Source organism: Rhinolophus sinicus, chromosome 16 (genome assembly GCF_057876585.1).
Source record: "Rhinolophus sinicus isolate RSI-liver-muscle chromosome 16, RSI-T2T, whole genome shotgun sequence".
Taxonomy (NCBI): domain Eukaryota; kingdom Metazoa; phylum Chordata; class Mammalia; order Chiroptera; family Rhinolophidae; genus Rhinolophus; species Rhinolophus sinicus.
In genome coordinates, this window is record NC_142516.1 from 107631448 (window position 1) to 107655487 (window position 24040).

At 36.7% G+C, this 24040-nt stretch overlaps 1 protein-coding gene across 5 annotated transcripts; it reads right to left on the minus strand.

Annotated features, from left to right (window-relative positions):
- Window positions 1–5342: 5342 nt before the first annotated feature.
- CKAP2 (cytoskeleton associated protein 2) lies at window positions 5343–23400 on the minus strand. 5 transcript variants are annotated; one of them, XM_019752152.3, is made up of 9 exons: window positions 23213–23400; window positions 22207–22291; window positions 17315–17390; window positions 16362–17227; window positions 15702–15906; window positions 14203–14373; window positions 11978–12047; window positions 6801–7053; window positions 5343–6289 (listed from the first exon to the last, which is right to left on the minus strand). In XM_019752152.3, the coding sequence occupies exons 1-9, from the start codon at window positions 23283–23285 to the stop codon at window positions 6037–6039; spliced, it is 2052 nt and encodes a 683-aa protein (XP_019607711.3). In that variant the 5' UTR covers window positions 23286–23400; the 3' UTR covers window positions 5343–6036. The 5 variants fall into 5 exon arrangements, with proteins under 5 accessions (XP_019607711.3, XP_019607710.3, XP_088649234.1 ...); XM_019752151.3 differs by having other exon boundaries at window positions 17315–17393; XM_088793108.1 differs by having other exon boundaries at window positions 22207–22307; window positions 23213–23355.
- Window positions 23401–24040: the final 640 nt, after the last annotated feature.

Consider the following 24040-nt stretch of genomic DNA (forward strand, 5'->3'; position numbering starts at 1 on the left):
GGATGGTCAAGAAGAACTTTGAAGATTCTTAGCCGTACAAGGGAAGGAAAGAGAGTGATAACACTGGGTAGACGGAAACACAACATTATGAGAGTATTTTATTAGTGGGGAAATCATAGATAAAGTTATATGTTGAGGGATAATAAATCAATGAAAGGAAAGACAGGCTGAAAATATTAGAGGCAGAGGGGACTAGGAAGGTCTAGTTGAGACTGAAGCAATCAGAAACTGGTATAGGAAGTAATTAAACTTCTCTATGTAAGAGTCCAGTAAACAGATTCAATGACTAACCGATTCACTTCTGAAACCAGAGGAGGAAATAAGGATGTGTATGAATGTAGGCAATTTTAGAGAAGCAGAAGGAATCTTGAGAGACTCAGTTTTCTCTATGAAATAGAAAATTAAGTCATCTATGGAGTTTGGGTGTTGGGACAAAAATCTTAAAAAGTTTTTTTTTTAATCAAGATTTTTATATTTGTTTATAAATTATATACAGTAAAACTCTGAGTAGTGAAGTTTTGATTATTTTTATCAGAATATGAGAGGAAGCTAATGTGGACAAAAGTTACTGAGCAGCTCAGAGGTGATGCCAATACATAGCTGTGTAATTGTCTCTACCGGTAGCAGTGAGAAGTTTGGATTAATCTAAAATTGAGATTATACAGATAAGTAAAACAGAAGTACACTGGGATGAGAGTTGAGGGTGCTGCTTTAAGGATGGTTGAAATGACACACCTTGGAATCTAGGCTGAATATCCTTGTGAAGGAAGTGAAGTCTAAACTGGCACCATCCAATATGCAGCCACTAGACATGTGCGGCTATTGAGCACTGAAAAAGTGGCTAGTGCGAATAGAAATGTGCTGTAAGTATAAAATACACACAGGATTTTAAAGACTTTGTACAAAGTAAATAAAATATTCCATTAGTAATTTTATATATTGATTAATGCTGAACTGATATTTTTAATATATTGGGTTAAGTAAAATACATAGCTACTAGGATATTTTAAGTTACACATGTAGCTTGTAATATATTTCTATTTCTAGTGCTGGTCTAGAAAGTCATGATGGGGGAAAACGGAGCATTTGATGAACCAGAGGTCTGAATTAAGTCAAAAAATACATATAGAGAGCCAGGGAGAAAGAAAGCTGGCAGGAGAGCAGTTGTGAAGAGAACGGGACCATAACGTCTAAGATGTCAGAAGAGGAGCAGTTCTTGGTGCCACAGTCCATGTACGGCCTAGGAACCAGTAGCTGAAGGACGAGGCAACGTTCATTGGAATGAGAGCTGAGGGAGTGACCAAGAAGTCCTTAGATGAAATTAGCAAAGAGAGGAGGCAGTAATCTAGTTCAGGACTTCTCAACCTCAGCTCTTGTAATGCAGGGTCTCATCCCCTGCTCCCCACACAAGAACGCAGGACATGGTGAGGCCAAAAAGGAATACCCACGGAGCCATAGGTAAGGGAGTCATACCACTATATTCTCGATGGTGGTGATTGAGACACAAAAACAAACATCCACCAGTACCCCCACGAGGGGTCTTCCTGTACCCGACTCACTGGCGGCCCAGAGAGACACAGGAAGTAGGATCCACAATCCATCCGCTTGCTAACCCCACGTGCTAGCCGCAATCTGCAGTCCGCTTCTCTGCCAACCAACCAACCAACCAACCCCTTGCCAGCGTAGCCACAGCAGTTATATTAGTGGCTAATGGCTAACCGGTTACAGCTGATGGCCACCCAGCCACAGTGAATGGCCATCTGATTATAGCTGATGGCCATCTAATAACCGAGCCAGCACCTTTTCACGTGAGGCCGAGAGCCTGGAAACTGCTCTCTGGGACTGTCCCCACAGCACTGTTGACAGTTTGGGCTGAATAAGTTTTCGTTAGGGGGACAGAGTGGGAGTGGCATTGTTCTGTGCTTTACAGGTTCTTTAGTAATTAATGTCTCTGGCCTATCCCCACCCCCTGCCCTCAGTTATGACAACTACAACTATCTTTAGAAATTAGAAATGTCCCTGGGTGGGGGTGGGGATGGGGAGAGGTGGAGACAATGCAAAATTGCTTCTGGATGATAACCACCCATCTAGTTGGAATACTCTGAGCCTCAAAAGAAGATGGAAAAGTAAGTCTTTAGGTGATAACACAGTAAGCAATTGCAGGCATCACCTCTCAGCTTTGCAGTGTATGGAGTACAATGAGCAGGTAAAAACTGATTACAGAGCCAGATTTCTGTCCTGGTAAACAGTATAGCTACAACAAATATTTTCAAAATGTCAAACTAATAGTGTGATGCCCAATGAACCTGGAATCTCAAAGTTAATTTTCCTGAGTTCTTAATGAGATAATAGGCTCCAATTCCAGGACTTGTTGATAGAGAAAAAAAGATTGTCTTAATTTTGGGAGCTCCCTCTATGTATTAAGTGCGTTAGGTCTTAATAGTTTCACTACAAGCCGTGTATATAGACATGAGGGACGCTATAAGGGCAGATTCAAGCAGGCATGAAACTGCTCTACTTCTGAAACTTTGATGAAAAGGAAGAGAATAAATCAGACCTGAGAACCCATTCCACTTAGCATCAGATGGGGCAGCTTGAAATCTGGGAGCTGCAATCATCAGAGGTCACCTCAGGTCAGGTCTGCCACTGGGCTGGGAAGACTCAAACAGCTGGGGGCTGGAACAGCTGGGGTTCCTCATGCATCTGTCTGTGTGGTTAACTCCTCAGAGATGAAAACCCCATTGCACCCACCTCCCCACAGTGGTTGGAGTTATATATTCTATTATTTTTTTTAGTGGGTATCCTTATGTTTAACTGTTGTAAGGTATAATTTCATATAATAAAAAATTCACCCATTTTAAGTGTACACTTCAATAAGTTTTGGCAAATGTATAGCCCCATAACCACAATTAAGATATAGAACATTTCCATTACTCCAAAACATCCCCTCCCCCACATGTGGCCCCAGGTAGCTTCTGATCTACTTTGTCAATATAGTTTTACCTTTTCTAGAATTTCACGTAGAGGGCATCAGTAATTTCTTCCTCTGCCTTCTTTTAATGTTTTTGAGATTCACCATATCGTGTTTATCAGTAGTTTGTTCTTTTTCCTTAATTTGTTTCCTTTTGCTTAATTTCCATTATGTGGACATAGCATACGATGTTTTTTCACTCATCAGTTGATGGACTTTTGTGTTGTTTCCAGTTTGAGGCAAATATGCATAAGACTACTATGAACATCTTTATGTACAATCTTTGTTGGTGTATGTTTCATTTCTCCTGATACTTAGGAATGGAATTGCTGGGTCTTATCCTTGTTTTATATTTTAACTTTTTAAAACCCCAAGTACTGAAAGAGGTTTAAATCAGACGAGAGTACACGTTATTTCTGCATCCTGCTCCCAAACATGACAAGCTCATTAGCAAAATTAGCTTTAATCCTGTCTTCAACACCTCTCCTGTTGAAATCATTGGAGTATTTTCATTTCATGTTTTGCAATCAAACTTTAATACCAGGGGTGCCAAATAATGTACAAGTGGACACTGGTCAGCGTTGCTCAAGCAGTAGTTCGCCATAATCAGAAGTGTCTGGACGCTGACGGTAACCACTTTGAGCACCTCTTGTAATTGCAGAAGTCAAACGTGACTTGTATTCATCTTTCATTATTGGTATATATTGAGAATTACAATTTAATAGTTTTTTCCTTTCTTAAAATGTGTATACTTTTTTTGGCACCCTCTGTATACCTTGGGCATATAGTTCCGGTTTCACAATCCATTTCCTCAGAGAATTTTGAAGATCTCAGGTAGGGTAACTGGTCTGGCTCCTCAATGTCTTACTCTAGTCCTGCTGCCAAGTGTGGCTAAACTCTGTGTGCTCTACCCTACCCTTCAATGGTCAAGATTCCTTTAAAGAGTCTTGTTCTTTTCCTAAGGAAAAAATGTACTTTACATTTCCTAATATACTTAAATTTAACTATTTATTCTACCAGGAAATTATTTTTGCAAGTGGTGTAGAGATTGGAATTTCTTGTTCTCAAAATGGAAGGCGGACTGACTCACAGCCATTCTCTCTACTGTATTGAATTATAAAATGTACCCTTTACTAAACTCCCAAGTGTCTTAATGTTCCATTGATCTATGTCAATGAAAATTTCCTTGACTTAGTCAATTAGACAAAAAGCAAGATGCAGAACCATACATGAAGTATGGTGCCATTTATAGCCGACAAAGCAAAATAAAATCCACATACACACGTTTATGTGTATATTTATGTCTGTGTATGTTACATATACAGAATAAAAATTTGGCAAGTTACCATACAAATGTTAGTTTCATTTAAGAAGGGTAGTGGGATTAGAGCAGAGGGATTTTGCTTTATCTGTATTCGGATTGAACACAAGTATATTTGGATACACAACTACCCAAATATAGGAAAACCCCAGGCAGGAATATTTTTCCCTGGGTAGTTACTTAATTGTTCCATTGACTGGTGACCTTTGCTACCCAACCTTCATACGGTCACCCAGGGCCTCATATTTATATATTTCAGGTCTAACTACATAGAAAAAATTAATTCAGTCCTGATTCCACACACCTATGGTAAAGAATCTGACAGTCCAGCTATGATGGTCAGGTGTTCATTTTGGCCAATCAACCAGGGGGACAAGCAGATAACATGGTACAAAATGATCAGAGGGGATTATTGCCACTTTATCCCTCACAAAGATGGGGTTCAACTTAGTCTCCATGGTTACAAAACTTTTAAGGAAGGTAGGAGCTGAGATTTTGAATAAAGGACTTCAAAGTTCACGCACCATGTATCAATCCTTAGATGTAGTTAGTTTGGAACAAACCTAGGTCAGACACCTAACTGAAAAGGAGTTAGACCTATGTCTATAAATGTTAGCTCTAGCACTATTTAGAGAGACGATTTTCCCTCAGTTAAGGGAGGGAAAAACACTCTATGGAATCTGTCCAAATATAGAACTTTATCTCAAGTTCTCTTTCACAGAGGTATTTAAAGCCATGCTATATGACCAAATGAACCTTATGCTATATATATTATAAAGCTCAGAAGTATAGACCAGCATGAAGTTTATTTCAAAGTGGCATATTTTGCACCGCTCATACAAAATATGAAAAGAACAAACTAAAAAATTGAGGTAAAAATTAGGGTAAAATTTTAGATAAGTACTAAATTGATAAATTTTCAAAAGTAAATAACCATTAAGCACACACTTATTTTAAGTGTTGAAAACCTCAAGAAGGCAAGATTCAAATTTATTCACTGTGGTTAAAGTGCATTTCATATTTGTTGAAATAAATGTCATTGAAACATCATTATGTAGACATTTTCATTTATTGTATTCATAATAGCTATAGTTTAAAAACTAAAAATCCTATTCTCTAGAACACGAGAAGACAATAAATAGAAGACAAGTGCTATACAAATGGAACACATGAACGTCAGTAGGACTATGTGTGTGATTTTTCAACCACATTCACATTACACACAGTTTTAAAATTAGCTAATCTTACAACGACTTACTTGAAACAGTAGAGCTGGTAGAGGATATATGCCATTTAAGTATCAGTTCAAAGGTATATAAAGACAATTTTATTGGTGGTACTTATGTGTGTGGGGAGAAGAGAACTATTTACAATATCTAACTATCATGTTTCAGGGGACATGATTTAACAGTGAAATTTTTATATTACAAAACAAGTTTAAGTATTCGTTATTTTAGAAATATCACTGAAACTAGAATGACATTTATTAACTATATTCAAGGAACATAATAAACTAGTTGATAAAATTTACCTATCTTAGAGAAAACCTTAGATTGTTTAGATAACATAGGATTTAGCTTTCAGACACACAGAAGGCAACACCCGCTATAATGTCAATGTTAGTACAAGAGCTTACTGCCGTGAATACTTAGCTACTTGGCCAACTCCCGACCTAAGAGACATACAAAGTCACAACAAACAAAACAGCCCAGGAATAGTAAAAACCTCATTCCTAATCATAGCTTCATTTCTCTTTTGTTTCAGGCTCCATATACATCGGGCACAGGGCTGCATTAGGGCGGCATATAAAAGCATCACTTTCATCTCCCAACTCTGTTAACTGTTCCAATGAAGACACACAAGGATAATGATCTTTTAACATATCTGGCAATTTAGAAATGTTGTCTTGAAGACGTCGAGAACGTCTAACTGGTGTTAGAAACTTCAGCTCTTTAAATGTAGAATTTATTTCATCAATTTGCATCTTCTTTTTCACACTAAAAGAAAACCCCACAAAATTATTCCGAGTTAAAAAACATGTTAACATTTTTACTTTGTATTTTGATGCTATTTATCATACTATAACTTGTATTTTATAACCAGGTGATTGCTTGTCATATAGAAAGAGAGGTACTGCAAGCTCCTTGAAATAAAAAACTTAACTCTTTTTCCTATTTTGGTCACACCTTATACACACTAGATACTTGAAAATCTGTAGAACTGGCTAACTGATGAATTCCAAAACCTACTGTTATCAATAATACACAATCAACGATTAAAGAAAGTGATGTAAAAGTTTTCTTTTTCAAAATGGCAATACTTAGAAGAAAGCAAAGCAAATGCAGTATTTAAAAGGTGAAATGTCCAAATAATATTAGATTTGTTTGAAACCTTTCTAGTAACAAATACTAGTTCTAATCCGAAGCTATTTTAAAGATTTAAAAGTACCATATTTATTATCCCTAAGCATAAAAACGAATCACAACATATTACATTTTAAAAGCTTACCTTTGTAAGTATGGTGTAGTAGACACATTATATTTAATTAAGCAACTCTCTCTAGTTTCTGTACTGGGAGTTTTAACATAATTGGCTGGATCTTTTGTTTTGTCATTTTGCTCTGGTTCACAGTCTTGGAATACTACATCTCTATGTTTATTTTCCATTTCTGGTTTTCCTGACTCTAGTTTAACACTGGTATCTTCAATGTTGACTTCTTGGATTTCTTCCTTGGTTGCACAAGGCTCTTCAAAAATTTCTCCTATAGAAATATGTATATATATTGAGCTTTTGGTCAAATTGAAAGAACAAAATCAAGCTACATTAAAGTTATTCATAGTGGGCCAGATTTTCAAAATAAAAAAACCAAGCCATCTCCTAACCATTACTTTTCCTAAGCTAATACTGCTGACAACTGTTTAACAAATACTAACTCCTATGTGTCAGGGATTACAGATACAAATATAAGAATGTGTCTTTGAGACGTTCAGATTCCATGGAAGAGACATGCTTGACAATAATTAATTATAAAATGAGAAAAAGGCTATAATTGAGATAAGAATCCACAAAAAGGAATAACTGAATTTGCTTGTGGGACAGGGCAATGGCTAGGGAAGGCTTCAAGAGTGACATTTATGCTGGGTTTTGAAAAATGAGTATTTCGCAAGACCAAGGAAGGCAATCTTGGTATGAAGCTTAAAAGAAAATGATCTAAGACAACATTAAAGGGCCAGTGTGCTTAGGATACAGGGTGAGGAGCAAGGTCAGAATGTGGGAGGAGGTGATGAGTTCAGATTTGTGGTGTGATAAAAAATTACGGTGAATGCTGCTGCTGAAAGCCATCCAACGGAAAGACAGGGATCTTCAATACCGGAAGTGGCGTATGAAACCTTAGTAACAATGTATGACAAGTTTCAACTTATTCGGTGCAGTCAGTTGGGCGTGAGCTACAGTTGAGAGAAAGTGTGTTTCAAAGTGTGCCGTAACTAATCCATCATAACAATGCTCCGTTGTCATACATCTTCTCTGGTATGGAACTTTCTGTCAAGTAAGAATATTACAGTGTATCCTCATCCAACTTATTCACTGGATCTGGCACCGTGCGACTTCCAGTTCTTCCCCAAAGTCAAAATGATTCAGGACATCAAGGCAGCCTCGACAGCGTAACTAAAGACACTCATGAAAGAGGACTTCCAGAACTGCTTCAGAAAGTGGCAAGAACGGTGGGATATGTGTGTTCGAAGTGAGAGGGAGTATTTTGAAGGAGGTTAATAGAAATGTGTCTTTTACTGTAATACATTTTTTTTATTTAACCATCCACCGTTTTTTTTTGATCACACCTCAAAAAGGTAGGAAGGGATTAGAGGGTAATTATCTTTATATGCAAGAAGTTTGGTTAAAAAAAAATCCGTTGGAGAGACAGAGATACAAGTAGATTTGGACATTATAAAGGCTGGTTTGGAATAGCAGGAATGAAAACTAATAATCTGTGATGGTAAGAAGATAAAGCTGTTGTAACAGTCTAAGCAAGGTGGCAGAGGTAGGTGGTGAGAAGGAAGAGCCTGATTTAAGAGTTATTTCTGAGTTCATAAATAAATGAATGCATATGTATGTCTGAATGAGTGTATGTATTAGGTGCAACTCTAGAAAAATTTCTTGCTTAGGAGTCTTTAATCACAGAGGAGGATTTTTTTCTTTCTTTTTCCTTTTCTTTTTTGGGAGGAAGACATGGTATGGGGAAGCAGTGAGGGAAGAGTTCAAAATAAAACATTTAAATACTTGTGAGACATATGGTAAATCCACCAAGCTGAAAAGACCTCTGGATTTGATTATTAGAAAATTATTAGAGATTTTTACTAAGAGATGTTTCAGTTGCACAATAAAGTGAATGCAGTTCTTTTAGTGAGAAGTTAAAGTAGGAATATGGATTCTTTAATTCAACAAATATTTAATATATGCCTAATATATGCTAGGCATTGCATTAACACTGGGGAAACGATGGTGAGATCAGATATTGTCCTTGTCAATCAAGTTTATAGTTTAAAAGACAAGACAGACAATCAAGTGCATCAATTATTGCACAGAGAGAAAAAACATGGAGCAAAACAGGTGCATCTAATCTGGTTGGGTGAAGGAGGAAAGGTGGCTATCAGGGAAGTACCCCAAAAGAATTACGTCTGAATCGAGGTCCAAAGGACAGAGAGGAATTAGGTTAAAAGTAGAAGACTGGCTTGGATAGACCCAGAGGCAAGACAGTATAGCCCCTTCTAGGAAATGAAAAAAAAATAAAGAAAGAAATTCAGGGCTGTGAAGGAGTGGAAAAGTGACGAGAGGAGGCTGGACTAAGGAACGTAAGCAGGTAAGTGATGGGGCATTTTGGTTGCAGTGTTGAGAATGGATTGGAGCTAGAACAGAGAAGCATGCGAGTTAGGAGACCAGTGTTGTAGTCCAGGTAAGGGCTGTAGGTGATCTTGACTACAGTGATGAGAGTAAGGATGAAGAGGAGTAGATGGGTTTTAAGAGATGCTTATGAAGTTAAACTGAATTTGATTGACTGAGAACAGGGTGATGTGGGAAAGAGGGAGTGAAATATAATCCCGAGATTTCTGGCTCGGAGAACTGGAGTGTCAGTTATTGAGAAAGGTAACCAAAAAAAGGATAAGATTTAGGGAAAAATGATGTGTTCAAGTTTGGATATATGGGATTGAGGCATCTGAAACACACACAAGTGGTGCTTGTCTCTCTTATTATTTGTCTTCTATTTCCCAATGGTACCTACAAATAATCTTAATTTGTAAAATTGACTTTGTATCTACGACTTATAATTACATATTATAAGCCAAGTTTATTGATAGCATTTCTTTTTCCATCTAAAGACAAATATTCTACGTGCTAAAAAGATTCCCCTAACTAGTATTACTCTATTAAGGTAAAATAAGATAGAAAACAGAACGCGAATTAAATACTGTTTTCTCTTTCCACATATCTCTCAAGCGAGTGAAAATTATGAAGAAGCCTTTTTAAATGAAATTCTTATTTCCACTTTGCTGTCTTTAGCATATAAGACACAAGAATGGGTTATTTTTTTTTTTAACTTTTAAAAATTCAGGTATAATTGACATATAACATTATATTAGTTTCAGGTATAAAACATTGATTCGTGATTTGTGTATATTGTAAAATGATCACAATACATCTAGTTAACATCTGACCAATGCATAGTTACAAAATTATGTTTTTCTTGTGATGAGAACTTTTAAGATCTACTCTCTTAGCAACTTTCAAATATACAAATACAGTGTTATTAACTATAGTCACCATGCTGTGCATTACATCCCCATGGCTTATTTATTTCATAACCGGAAGCTTATACCTTTGGACCCTCTTCACCCGTTTCACTGGGTTGGGTTATTTTTAAACTTTTCTCCACCTTGTCTGTGGTATACTACTTACTCTTTCCTGATTTTTTCTCCTACCTCCCTGACCGTTCCTACTAAAGCTCCTTCATTAAATATAACTAGTAAGATCAGATCATATACATCTTCTGTATTTTCTCTTGGTGGTATATTAACAGTGACCATATATTGAGACAGTCATTGTTGAACTAAACCAATAAAAGATGATTCCCTGTTTCACATAGATAAGCTATTAGCACATTAACCTCATTGAACAGTTTTTATTTTTTGTAACATGTAACCGAAACATGTATAATACACTTAGAATTTCAGTATGCTCTTTGATTTTATTTAAAGTTTAGCCTTTGACCTATATCTTTGTATTTTAAATTTATTTTGTGTACTGAAAATAAGGATACTTAAAACTAATCTGGAAAGAAATTTAGCAGCATATATGAGCAGCCTTAAAAAGTTTAAACTATTTGACTTTTTAAAATTAATCAAAAGAAAATAAACAGGTGGAATGAATGATGGTATATAATAGGTGCTCAAATATTTGTGACTGGGTGACATAGTTCCACTAAAAAATTGGAAATAACTCTAAACAAAGAAACAAATTAGCTTTCACTTATACTCGTATGTAGTGATTTCTCCTCTCAGCTAAGCTAATTAATATTAACAGTGGCTAAAGATTAATAAACTTACTATGTGCCATAGAATTTGATACTTACATACATTATTTCATTCAATGGTCCCAACAATTTTGAGAAAGATATTAGCATTGTCTCATTTTATAGGTAAGGAAGGGGTTAAATTTCTTGCAAAAGTTCACAGTAATTGGTACAATCTAGATCTGAATCTAGAAAATGTTTACATTTTATATACCTGACAGTTAATGAATCTCTTATCGCCTCTCAATCTACTACTCCTAGCAAAGAGGATTCCTAAATGAGCTTCTCTACAGCATGGAACAGATGACAGAATCTCATATGTAAAAAGTCTATAGAGGGGGCCGGCCCAGTGGGTCAGGCGGTTAGAGCTCCATGCTCCTAACTCCGAAGGCTGACGGTTCGATTCCCACATGGGCCAGTGGGCTCTCAACCACAAGGTTGCCAGTTCAATTCCTCGACTCCGCAAGGGATAGTGGGCAGCGCCCCCTACAACTATGATTAAGCATGGCACCTTGAGCTGAGCTGCCGCTGAGCTCCCAGATGGCTCAGTTGGTTGGAGTGCGTCCTCTCAACCACAAGGTTGCTGGTTCGACTCCCGCAAGGGATGGTGGGCTGTGCCCCCTGCAACTAGCAACGGCAACTGGACCTGGAGCTGAGCTGCGCCCTCCACAACTAAGACTGAAAGGACAACAACTTGAAGCTGAACGGTATCCTACACAACTAAGATTGAAAGGACAACTTGACTTGGAAAAAAAAGGCCTGGAAGTACACACTGTTCCCCAATAAAGTCCTGTTCCCCTTCCCCAATAAAATCTTTAAAAAAAACAAAAAAACTCTAGAGATCATCTAGTCAAACTGCCTCATCTTTAAGACAGGAAATAAAGGCCTAGATAGTTAACTTTCATAGACACTCAATGACAAATTTAGGTTTTGAATGAGACCTCCTAATTAAAAATTCTTCATACTACACAAAGCTACTGAATCTGAGAGGTACATCAAGAAAAGTATGAGGAAAGATCAAGCTACATATTTAAAAAATTAAAAATGACAAAAGGAAAATAATTCAGCAAAGTAATTTAGTAAAATCACAGTTCACTTGAAAGAAACAAAAGAAACTTACCAAAAGTAACTTTTTCTTGACTCTTCATTGTTAGAATATCTACAATTGCATGTCGCATCTCTTCGATAGGCTAGAATTTTTTAAATGAAGAAAGCAGACCTATATTAGAATGATATCCTCAGACACTATGTTGTCCAAGTTGGAAATGTTAAAACCAGTAATTAAATTTCATATTTTAAAACAATGGCTCTTAGACACTTATTTGCCACTCAAATTGAAAAAAATGGCTTCCTTTTCCAAATTATAAAATAAACTAAAGGGATAGCATTTCATCAGTTTAAAAATTTTCCCCATAATTTCTCTTAAGCCTTTGGTAACGATTATTGCTGGCCTACTTTGAACAAAATTAGTGAACAAGTAATTTAACATTATTAATATCTATTACAAGGCTGATTTTATTTAAGTTTATTTTATATTAAGTTTACTCCTTTTCTCCTACATTCAAGCACATGGTTGTATTTTTGTTTCGCATGGCATTAAATACATCTTTGAACAGCTCAAGGTTCAAAAATTCAGCAGTTCACTAAGTGTCCGTTATGTCCAGATATTATGAGCACTTCCTGTGTTCCTCTGAACTGCCATACCTGCTAATGCAACATATTCAAGATATTATATAAAAGGAATGCTCTGGCTCATATTCTTATCTTAGAACTTAGTCCTGAACTACTCACTCACCCATCCTGCTTTCAATTTTCTTGGCTAATTTTGATCCTTGTTTCCCAATTTCAGCTCTAGTGTCACATCTTTCTCTTTACACTACTGCTTTCTATGTGAAACCTTAGCTCTAGTGATGCATCCTACTTATACTGCCCTAAGCCGCCTTAAGTAATCCCCCTTCTGGTTTGGTTCAATGTAGTAGGGACTTAATACTCCCTTCCAAGTGGGATTCTGTCAAATACAATTCTTCTTCAAAATGTTTTATACATAATAGCCGTTGTGAGACTATCTACGGAATATTTGTTGGTTTTGCTGAGACTGTTGCAAGTAGACCTCTTATTAGTCTTTTCACTGCGTTGATTTCAAGCTTCTTCTCCAAAATGTGTCAAAAATCCAGACAATAATTACAGTATTTATATCTTTAAGTAAATACAGTTAAGGTGCTACATCTTATTAAAATAAATGATTCAAGTACAAAAATCTCCTATTGTTATTCGTTCTTGAAAAACACAATATAGAAAAGTGTACATCTGCTTTCCTAAACTTCCTTTCTGGTACACTGAGCTCATGGGGTAAAGTCGAGTGTTGCAGTCAGTGGCATGATAATGCCGTGTTTTCCCGAAAATAAGACCTAGCCCGACAATCAGCTCTAATGCGTCTTTTGAAGCAAAAATTAATATAAGACCCGGTCTTATTTTACTTATTTTACTATAAGACCGGGTCTTATATTAATTTTTGCTCCAAAAGTGCATTAGAGCCAATTGTCTGGCTAGGTCTTATTTTCGGGGAAACATGGTTATCATTCACCTACTGATGAACATCTCAGCGAAAATGTGAAGGAAAAGCTAAAAAGATAATTTTTTCAAAACTCTTTGTAAACAATCTCCAAGAATGCGTTTTTGAGAAACTTGGTCAAAAGGAAATACATTTTAGGAACATTTGCCCATAAAACGAACAAAAAACACACACTAAAGAGCCTCAAGAGACAATTTATTCTATGCCCAGAGCTCTGTGCAGTAAGAGCAGGAAGAGGTGAGAGGTACGGTATCAACCCACTATGGGGTTAAAAATGTCAGAAAAACTAGTTTATTGACATTTCCTATATGTGAGCAGGACCTAACATACAGCATATAAATGTGAGTACATTAAGATACATTCCTAAAGTGAAAGAGTTCTCTTACAAAGCCAACAGAGCTGCTAATATTTGAAAAGTTAATTTAACTCCATTTGCTTATATTCAATAAATAAATTTTAATATTAAAAATTCAACTTCCCAGTAGATTTCTCAACTAGGAAATGTGCAAAATGACATGTTGTGCTAATATATTTCTCCCAGGAAGTTTCATTAAACGTACATTTCAGCTTACAGTATATCCATTTCCTAACATCCGATTATCCCTAGTTTTAGGTTGAGAAACAGTCTTTTATAATACGTAATCCTTGTCACCTTTAAACATTCATTATGACATACGTGTATATTTCCACAATTTTTTTCAGTTATTTTGTGAATAATTCCAAATAATTCTGAATCATTTACACTAATAAAGATCAGCAAGTTGTAATCTCACCTGAGCTCCTGCCAGAATCGCCTTCTCATAGATTGCGATAATATTTTCAATAGGACTTGTGAGTGGTTCAATTCGTGCAAGGCATATCCAATATTTAACAAGTTTTTTGGCATCTGGAATATTTTTAATCAGATCATTCAGTGTGTCCAATATTTCTTCTTTTGGGCAGCCCTAAAATATCAAGAAATAAACTGAATGCTATCTTTTAGCCTAGAAAGTATGAATAATTAAGTAAGCTTACTATAATCAAGATCAGTGACAGAGAGGGGCAGCCCATTAGCTCAATTGGTTAGAGCACAGTGCTCTTAACAACAAGGTTGCTGGTTCGATCCCCACATGGGCCACTATGAGCTGTGCCCTCCACAACTAGATTAAAACAACTATGTGACTTGGAGCTGATGGGTCCTGGAAAAGCACACTTAAATAAATAAAAGTTTAAAAAAAAAAAAAAAAAGATCAGTGACAGAGAAAAAGCTGACAGAAAATTATGCAGAAAAATATTCACTATTATCTTTCTTACTCTAAATTTATTCTGAATGGCTAGCAAGCAGCATACCAGCTGTAAGTACAAGGAACACACACACACACAAAATACTAGCTGAGAAAAATATTGGTAAAAACAAAAGACTCAGAGTAACACTCTACCTGGCTTTGATGTTTATCCTCTTATATATTGTGGGATTCCATTTGTTAATACTTTATTTAGAATTTTTGTAACTACCAAATATTTATTAATGAAAATAACTTGGTTTGTTTAAATTGCTTTGTCAAGTTTTGACAGTAAGGGTAAAATGAATCTGTAATGGTTTGTGTAAGTAAGAGCTATATATAGTTAAGCAGCAGGGCAGAAAAATTCCATGGTATCAATTAAAAAACCTCAGCTGAGCAGAAGTAAGAATCGGCATTCCCCTGACTGTAATTTCACTGGTCCTCAGAACTTCAAAGAGTTGAAAGATGCTCATGGGACTAGAGTAAGGTTTGAAATCATATTCTGTATTGCTCTGGATCTTAGACAGTAGGGTGAGACCAAAGCAAAATTGAAGAGTAGTGAGGAAATAAAGAACATTTTGGAGTTAATTATTATAGTCTCTTGGATTCTGCTCCAAATAGTAGAATATGTTTAAGACCCTGATGATATTGTTGGAGATTAATGGGATTTTTGTTTGCAAATATTTTAATTAACTTGAATTTAATCTGTGATAATGATTCACTAATTTGTATTGCTAGTCTTTGATAAGTTATTAACATCTTAGAGGAATACAATATTTATAACTCAAGTAAAAATTCAATCCCTTAGATATATTTACATAAACTCAATGAAATACAGTCCATTAAAGGAAAGGCTAAAGAGAAATAATCTCACTATTAACATTAAGTCTTTGTAACACCACTGACACATTACTTGGTCAAAAAAGATTAGCAATGTAATTTAATTAGATATTTATCAAGGTGATTTACAAACTATAATCTACTGCACAAATGGAAGATAAACACTCTACCTCATTGATTAGGTTAAGGCATTCAGAAACTGTCTTGTTTACTTTTTCAGTAAATAATCTTTGCTCATCTTCTTCTGCCATGGTAGTCCAAAATGACCCAACTGGTTTTTCATTTTGTCCTTCAGGTTCAGGATGGGTAACTACTGAGCTAGAAGGCCTTTTCAGCACTCTTCCTTTGCCAGCTTTCCACTCACTCAGACGAGCTCTACAGTTAGAAACAGTATATAAACATTACTGTGATATTGCTGATAGCATTGTCAAATAAGAGGAAAAGTTTAAAAATATCTCAGGTTTTTAAGTAGTTCCATGCTAGTGGCACATACATAGTTCACCAATTTGAAGAAAAAACATTAAACATATCAATTTTAATTTTATGCTTAAAGACCCAAGAGTGAATTTTTAAATAGAGAGGTTACAAAATATTTCCCAATTTTATTAAGCATTTTTAACTTATATTACCTAAAACAACCTAAATTAAAATACACTCCAGCACAATAACTTAGGTCATACTACTTCACCATATAAATGTGTATAAATTTGTGTGCATATGACAGAAGAGAATCCTCACAAAAAACTTCTAATATATTCAAGAAAATTATAAACCAAGTTTACAAATGGTACGGTATCAAAAATTAAGGTAATTAGATTACATCTACTTACTTTCTCTCTTCTGCAGTTTCTTTGGGCTGAGCAGATCTACTATTGACAGTTGCTTTTGCGATAGTATGTCTACGCTGGTCAATGGTTTTTGACTTTTCTGTCAGTTTGGTATTAGAAGATGAAGCAGGCTTGGCTATAACTTCCGATGTGATGCTTCTTGATAGTGCCTGCTTTCTTTTCACTTCCTGAGACGAACTGGTTTTGACATTAGATGAAACTGAATTTAATCGCAGTAATTCTTTCTCAGGAGGCCCTTTCCGAATTGTAACATTGGCAGAGGTTCTACTGATGCTTCGGTTCATGGAGTCCTGGGTATTATTGTAGTGACTTCTAATAGGAGGACGCAAAAGTTGTCTGTTCTGAGATGTAGTGCTCACAAATTTAGTGGTAGGTTTCATATTGGGGGCTCTCTCAGTTTTCACTGTTATACTGCTGGTGTTTATAGGCCGAGGCTTTGTGGCTTCAGAGATAGTAGTTGCAAGTTTCTTCGTTGTTACAGAATTCTCCTCTTTGACTTGTACAGGTTTTCTAAATGAATTAACCTTAGACTGAACAATTTGGCCACGGTAAGATCCAAGCACAGGTTTCTTGAGCATGTAAGCATCTTGCTTTGGTTTTTCCGCAGTCATTTGCTTCTTTTTAATATTGTTTTTAATGTGAAATGCTTGGCTTAATGTCATACGTTGATTTTGGGGCTTATCTTTATTTGGTAACTGCAGAGTTTGATTATTAGTCTCCAAATTATGTGTGTCAATTGCTATAGTTGAATTGGTTAATTCATTAGAAGGTTTTAAAGGAATACAATTTTTTTCAACTGTTACATTATTTTTGCTCTTTGTAGGACTACTGATATTTTCTTTATCAGCCTAAAAGGGTTAAGACAAATTAGTATTTCAGAAAGAGTTTAGGAAAGGGAAAAAAGGACAGTTTATAAGACCATGTCCATATCTTACCATTTTTGTCTTAAGTTTCAGAACTTTTGTTTCTTCTTGGACTTGACCCTCAGATGTCATCACTCTCTGGTCTCTACTACTTAAAAAAAAAAAGACAGAAAATGTTTAACCCCATGCCACAGTTTCCTTTTGGAGGGAAGAGATAGAGGAATAATAAGTTACCTGACTTCATAATTTTAAATGGAGGCAATAACTGAGAGATTTATTTGTCCTAAACAAAACTTTTCTTAATATAGCATGATCAAATGTTATAAACAAGATGGCTGAGAAATTTAAAGATATTTTCTTAAAAGTCTTAACACTCTACCCCCACAGAATATGTAAACACTTGATAATCTCATTCTAAACCATTTTGTTCTAGTCGTTCAAACAAGTCTTCAAAAACCTTTATTAAACAACACTTTCTTTCGTTAGTTTTAGTTTTAAGTACTCAGTAACGGACTTACACTGAAAATAATTTTAAAATAGTCTTCTCAAAAGAAATCCAAAATTTTCCACACACACTTATAGCTTAATCTATTAATATGGACTTTAGTTTCTAGATGGCATTGCATTTAGAATACATATCCAAAGAAAAGCACTTCTCAAGAATTTGACTTAAACTCCTTTCCATAGATAGAGACTGGTTAGTACAGGCTGTGAGAATCTCTTAGCAAGTGAAGAAAGGAAAAATCAGGGTCAATTAGATGCCATTGATTCTAAGATAGATCCCTCATTCAGAGATGTTCAAATGTGAAAAAAGTGTACATTTAGTCCACAAAATAATTTTGGTTATATTGCCTTTCACATCTACTTGCTCAGTCTGCTGGCAGAAGGGACATAGCTTGTACCACACATTTTGAATGATGGCAGCGAAGGGTCAAAATGTGCCACTGAACAGAGTATCTTAGTAGCTATCTTCTGAGTGTTGATGCTTCCTATTCCTCCCAGGCATGCCCATCACCCAGAGCACTGCAATGTCTCCCCAGTTTAAGCTCCTGCATTCACTACCTAATGGCAAATACTCCTCTTGTCATTCCCTGGCCTGCTGTCTGGTGGGGTGGGAGGAGATGATGCTCAGGGTCAACCTGCCAGTTTGCTCCCAATGTGGTACCTTCACTAATCAGGTCCCTTATTGATCTCAGCCTCTAATACTTCTGGGCTTACAGTACACTGTGATATTGTCTCACTGAGAAAATCAGAATCAATCTTAACAAGAATTAGCTTATATTGCCTCCACCAAAGACTACCAGCCTACCTGCCTCTGCACCCATATACTCTGCCTTCCCTCCTGTCTAATGTATGAACTGACACATGCTGACCTAGGGCCAAACTCTCCATTCCCTCTTGCCTACTTAGGGGCTTTGTGCCTGTGATTATTTGCTCATTCTTCAGCATCATTAATTTGTCCTCTACTAGGTCATTTCCATCAGCATATAAACACTACATATTATATCTCATCTTAAAGCCTTAAATCTCACATTCCCTTTCAGCTACTTACTCATTTCTTTCCTTTATAGCAAAACTCCTCAAAAGGAGATATCTATATGCACTGTATATGTTATCACATTCTAGTCTCTTCTCAGCTATGCCTATCAGAAATTTGTCCCCACCACTTTACTGAAATTCCTAATGTCATCTACTTCAACGGTTTCTACATTCAACTCATGGTCAATTCTGTCTTTGTCTTACTGAATTTTTCAACAGCACTTGATACAGATAGTCATTCTTTCTTTAAAACATTTTCTTCACTTAGCTACTGGATTATCAGTTCTTCTACTTTCCCCCCTACCTCAGTAGTCCACTTCTTTTTTATAAGTCTCTTTTCTTCCTAACCTCGCTGGGGCTCAAGGCCACATTCAAATCTTAAACTTTTCTTCTGCCTTTTAATTTCAGTTTTGTACTTCTGAGGGCCTCCTCTTTTTCTGTCAGTGCTGACATAACTCTAGTGCTTAGTCTTGAAACTGCTGGCCTTCCTAACTGCCAGCTAAAAAAATTCTCAGGATGAACAGAAACAGACTCTCAGATACAGCGAACAAACTGGTGGTTGCCAGAGGGGAGGAACGTGGGGAGACAGGCGAAATTGGTGAAGGGGATTAAGAGGCACAAACTTCAAGTCATAAAATAAGTCACAGGGATTTAATGTACATCATAGCTAGTATAATCAATAATATTGTAGTAACTTTGTATGGTGACAGATGGTAACTAGACTTATTGTGGTGATCATTTCATAATGTATAAAAGTATCATATCACTATGTTGTACACCTAAAACTAACATAATATTATTGTATGTCAACTATAACTCAAATTTTTAAAAAAAAGGAAAAAAATAAATAAAATGATTAAACCTTAAAAAAACAACAAAAAAACTAAGGGTAATAAGGGAACCCACCTTATTCATCTGTCCAGTATGGAGACTTAAATTAAAATATATAATCTTATTCTATTTTGTTATGATAAAATTGCCCTAAGAAGAGTTATTTAAACAAAGAAGTCTTAAAATACCCACACTAAAGTTCGTAAAATAGAACTATTTAATTTTGAAAAGCTGCAACTCTTATTGGTTGTCTATTTAATAATTTGTAGCTCAAGTAATAATATTTAAATTGACATCTGTTTCCTAAAAGGAGTAAAAATAGCACTTGTGAGGTTTCTGGGGAAAGCCAAGAGTTTTAGAATTTTCTTTTCTTTCGATTGTGTATAAATTACATACCCCATGACCCCAATGGATTCTTATTTAAGAAGTTGAGAGTCACTGTCTTATTTGAATTAATAGTCTCTACTTATTCTCTAATAATCTCATTTCACTCCTAGGTGTTAAATAAATATCATCCACACACTGACAATTCCCAAGTTTATATCTCCAGAGCCGATCTCAAACCCTGAACATCAGGCACCTAACTATTGGGCATCTCCACTTGGATGCCTTATTGCTACCTCCAACTCAACATGGTCATGGTCAAAACAGAACTCCTAATTCCCCCACTCCTAGTTCAGTATTCCCCATCTTGATATACGGTATCACTAGCTACTCAGCTATTCAAATCAAAAGTCCAAGACCATTTTTTTGGTTTGCGTTAAGCGAAGAAGTGTGGGATTTATGAAAATGTTTATTCCAAAGTAAAACAGTTTATTCAAGTTAAAATTTAAAAAAAGTTTGGAAATAATGACAAACTTATAAAGTGGCAAAAGTATAAATAGTTCAAAGAGACTGTTCATGTACTCTTTACCCAAATTTGAAGATTGTTAACATTTATCCTACTTGTGCTATCATTTGCACTCTTTCTGAGCATGTGTATATGTGGAGTATATATGATTTTTTTACCTGACATTTTTACGTTAAGTTATATACACGATGGCCTTTTATTCCTAAATACTTCAGTGTTTATTTCCTAAAAATAGGGATTTATTTTCCTTACATAACCACAGTATCAAATTCACAAATTTACCTTGATGTACCACTTTAATCTACTGTTCATATTCTAGTTGAAAACTGACCCAATAATGTCCTTTACAGCATTTCCCCTTCCGCTACAGGGTCAGGTACTGAATTTAGTTGTCACATCTCTTTAGTCTCCTTTAATCTGGAACGTTCAGGATCATCTTTAATTTCACTCTTTTTTATTAAGTTGGTACAAAAGTAATTAGTTTTTGCAATTATTTTTAGCCTTTAAAACCACAATTACTTTTACACCAACCTAATCTATCATACCATACCTAATCTATCACCAAGTCCTCCTAAATATAAGCAGAATCTGACCCCTTTCCACCACAAGAAAGGGTACGAAGCATGCATACGGACAAAATACAACAATAAGTAAAGTACCTAATGCAAAGAACTAAAAATTAAAATGAGACTTTTCTTTTAAACTCATGAGGATAACAATGACGTTGGGAGAAAATTAGGGAAACGAGGAGAATAAAGTATTTCAAGAACCAATCCACTCTGTGTAAAGCCAGTGAGATCATGAAATCATCTATTACTTACTGGGCTCTCCCTGTATTCCAGGCACAGCACAACGCATTCCCTATCTCATTTAATCTCCAAGAAAAACACCTATTACTACCCCATTTTCATTTAAGTAAATACATTCAAAGAAGCCATGTAACTCTCCTGAATTTACACAGTTGTAGTGGCAGACTTACATATTCCAGCCCAGGTCCCTATTACGTTAAAGCCCATGCTCTTAGATTGCACAGAAAGAGCCTGGAAGGATGTTAACTAGCAGTTATTGTGAGAGAGTGAGGGGACCTTTTGATTTTCTGCTTTATATACTCTCATGGGTTTTTATTTTAGTCACACCATGTACTATTTTTAAACTTTTAACAAAACAATTCAAATATATTCTTATGGAAGGTTGAGACTAACACAAATGATTTCCAAACACTTAGGAAGGTCACCTCCCAAAGAACAACTCCCCTCCAACACACACACACACACACTCACTCACTCTGACTAAAACCTTGCAGAATTATAGAAAGACTGGCCTTTGTAGCATTGTATAAGCCATAAGTCAGTATTTTAGTAAATATACACAACTTTGGATTAGAATGAACTGTTTCCTCTTAAGAGTGTGAATTAATTCACACAGAAAATCATATGGCTATTGAGCACTTAAAATGTGACTAGGTTCAAATTGAGATTTGCTGAAAATGTAAAATACACATCAGATTTTGAAAACTTAGTGCCAAAAAAGAATGTAAATATTTTTTTTAAGTATTACATGTGGAAATGATAACGGGATATGTTAAATTATGTTATTCAAATTCATTTTATCTTAAAAAAAAAAAAACCTTTCTAAATGTGGCCACTAGAAAATTTTAAATTATACATGTAGCTCATAAGACATTTTTATTGGACAGTTCTGATATAATTTTACAGATCTGAAATTTTAAAAAAATTGACCTCACCTGGATAATATCTGATTTTCGTGTTTGTATGCAAAAATAGTTTTTCTTTTGAACAGATGTTCCTTGAGGTTTTGTTTTCTTTGTTCTAAATAACAAAAGAGCTACAAGTCAACATTAGTTACAACAATAACATCAAATACTGACTACATAAGATTTTACTTCAAAAAACGTTCTACTTATGATCACATCTTGTATATAACAAAAAAATTTCCCAATTCAGTATCGTCTTTGAGAAATAATCTCATTTTTAAGAGACTGTTATCATAAAAGGTCCCCACAACCACTTTGCACAAGAATCACATCATCTAAAGTGAAGTATGCTGAATCATTTTCAACATAGTTACTGAAAGCCAAGCTTCAGGTAACCAAATAAATGGTAGAGATGAAAACTAGATTCCAAGTTGTCTAATTTACCAGAACCGGGGTTGGGTGAGAATTTCTTTGTTCTGTTTTCCCTTGTGTAGGCCAAAGAAATAACAACATTACTTCTGAAAACCTAGCCAACCCTAGATTTCTATAATGTCTAGGGCGTTAAATTAGGAGCATCAGCTGAGACAACACCACCCCTCCAGACATTCGCTCCCGACTCAGGAGGTGGGACTGCCCTGCGCAGGCGCAATCGGTTCTCAGCGTGGACGCAGCCCGGCCCCCGCGGGTCGGGTCCCGAGCCCCACACGCGCCCCCTTGCTAAACGGAATCACTGACCGTAGGGCTGTCTCCACCACCAATGGGCCAAACCCGGCCAGTAACAACCGCACGAGAAGCACACTACCACCACGGATGGGGCACCGCTCTATCAAGAATGCAGCTAGGAAAAGCCAAGTGCCTGGCTAAGGCTGTCCAACAACTGGTGAGGGTTGAAACTGGTCTGCAGACCCAAGGCCCTGACGGCTAAGCCGGAGTCACCCCTCCCACCCCCGAGCCTCCCTCAGTCCCGGTGTCCTCAGGCAAACCACCCACCCGCCGCCTCGCGCCGATCGACCGATCCTGCTACCGCCGCCCTCACCTCTGAACGTGGGATGGGCCCTCTGACTCGGGGGAAGCAGTAGGTCTTGTGGCACAGCTTGGGCACAGCTCATTGCAGTGCGGGGTATGGAGTTACGCCTCGGATTTTACCGCCTCGCAGTCCCTCTGAGTCCGGGAGAACAGCGCAGGCCGCCAGGGGCTCGGATTTTAGACCGCGCGGCGGCCGCCTCTGTCCATTGGTGCCGGCGTGAATTAAATGGGCCAATGGGCGCAGGGGGCGGAGCCTGAGCTACGGTTGCCGGGGCGGGTGTTGCGTCCGACGGTTTCTGCTGGGGCCGCTCTGGACTGAGTCCTAGGGTTTCAAACCAAAACAAGGCACTTCGCCCTGGACTTGTAAGTTGGTAGCAGTTGGCCTGCACAGTCTCTGCCCTGTAGCAGATAGGACTTGACTTTAGACGCTCACACTCCATTGAGGAAGACATACGGGAAAAGTGTTTGGCTGCGCTTCTTATTAACCATGGGCGTGTTCACTGAGGATCTAAGTACTGACTATCATACCGAGAGCACCAGTATTTGCCTTTCACAAATATTACTTCTTTGCCACATCAAAGCTCTGAAGTGGGACACTGTCATCTCCTGTTTCACAGATAAAGGGGCAGACCTAGAAGTTATGTGTCCACGTTTGCACAGCTTGCAAGAGGGAGCTGAAATTAGGCTATAATTTCTTTTGTACTACACAATTACCAGATGCAAAAAAGAGGAGAGGAGAAAGGGTAAATTGAGGATAGACCCTTCTCTTATAGTCGTTCTGTGAAGATTAAAATAGCATTTGTTGTAGACATTTTGTGTGTTTGTGCGTTTCAAAGAC

Coding starts and splice junctions, on each gene's coding strand:
- CKAP2 (XM_019752151.3), bottom strand. CDS start 23,285: ATGAGCTGTGCCCAAGCTGTGCCACAAGACCTACTGCTTCCCCCGAGT. Junction 17,228..17,314: donor TGAAACTTAAGACAAAAATG/GTAAGATATGGA, acceptor TAACCCTTTTAG/GCTGATAAAGAAAATATCAG. Junction 6,290..6,800: donor ACTACACCATACTTACAAAG/GTAAGCTTTTAA, acceptor GTTTTCTTTTAG/TGTGAAAAAGAAGATGCAAA.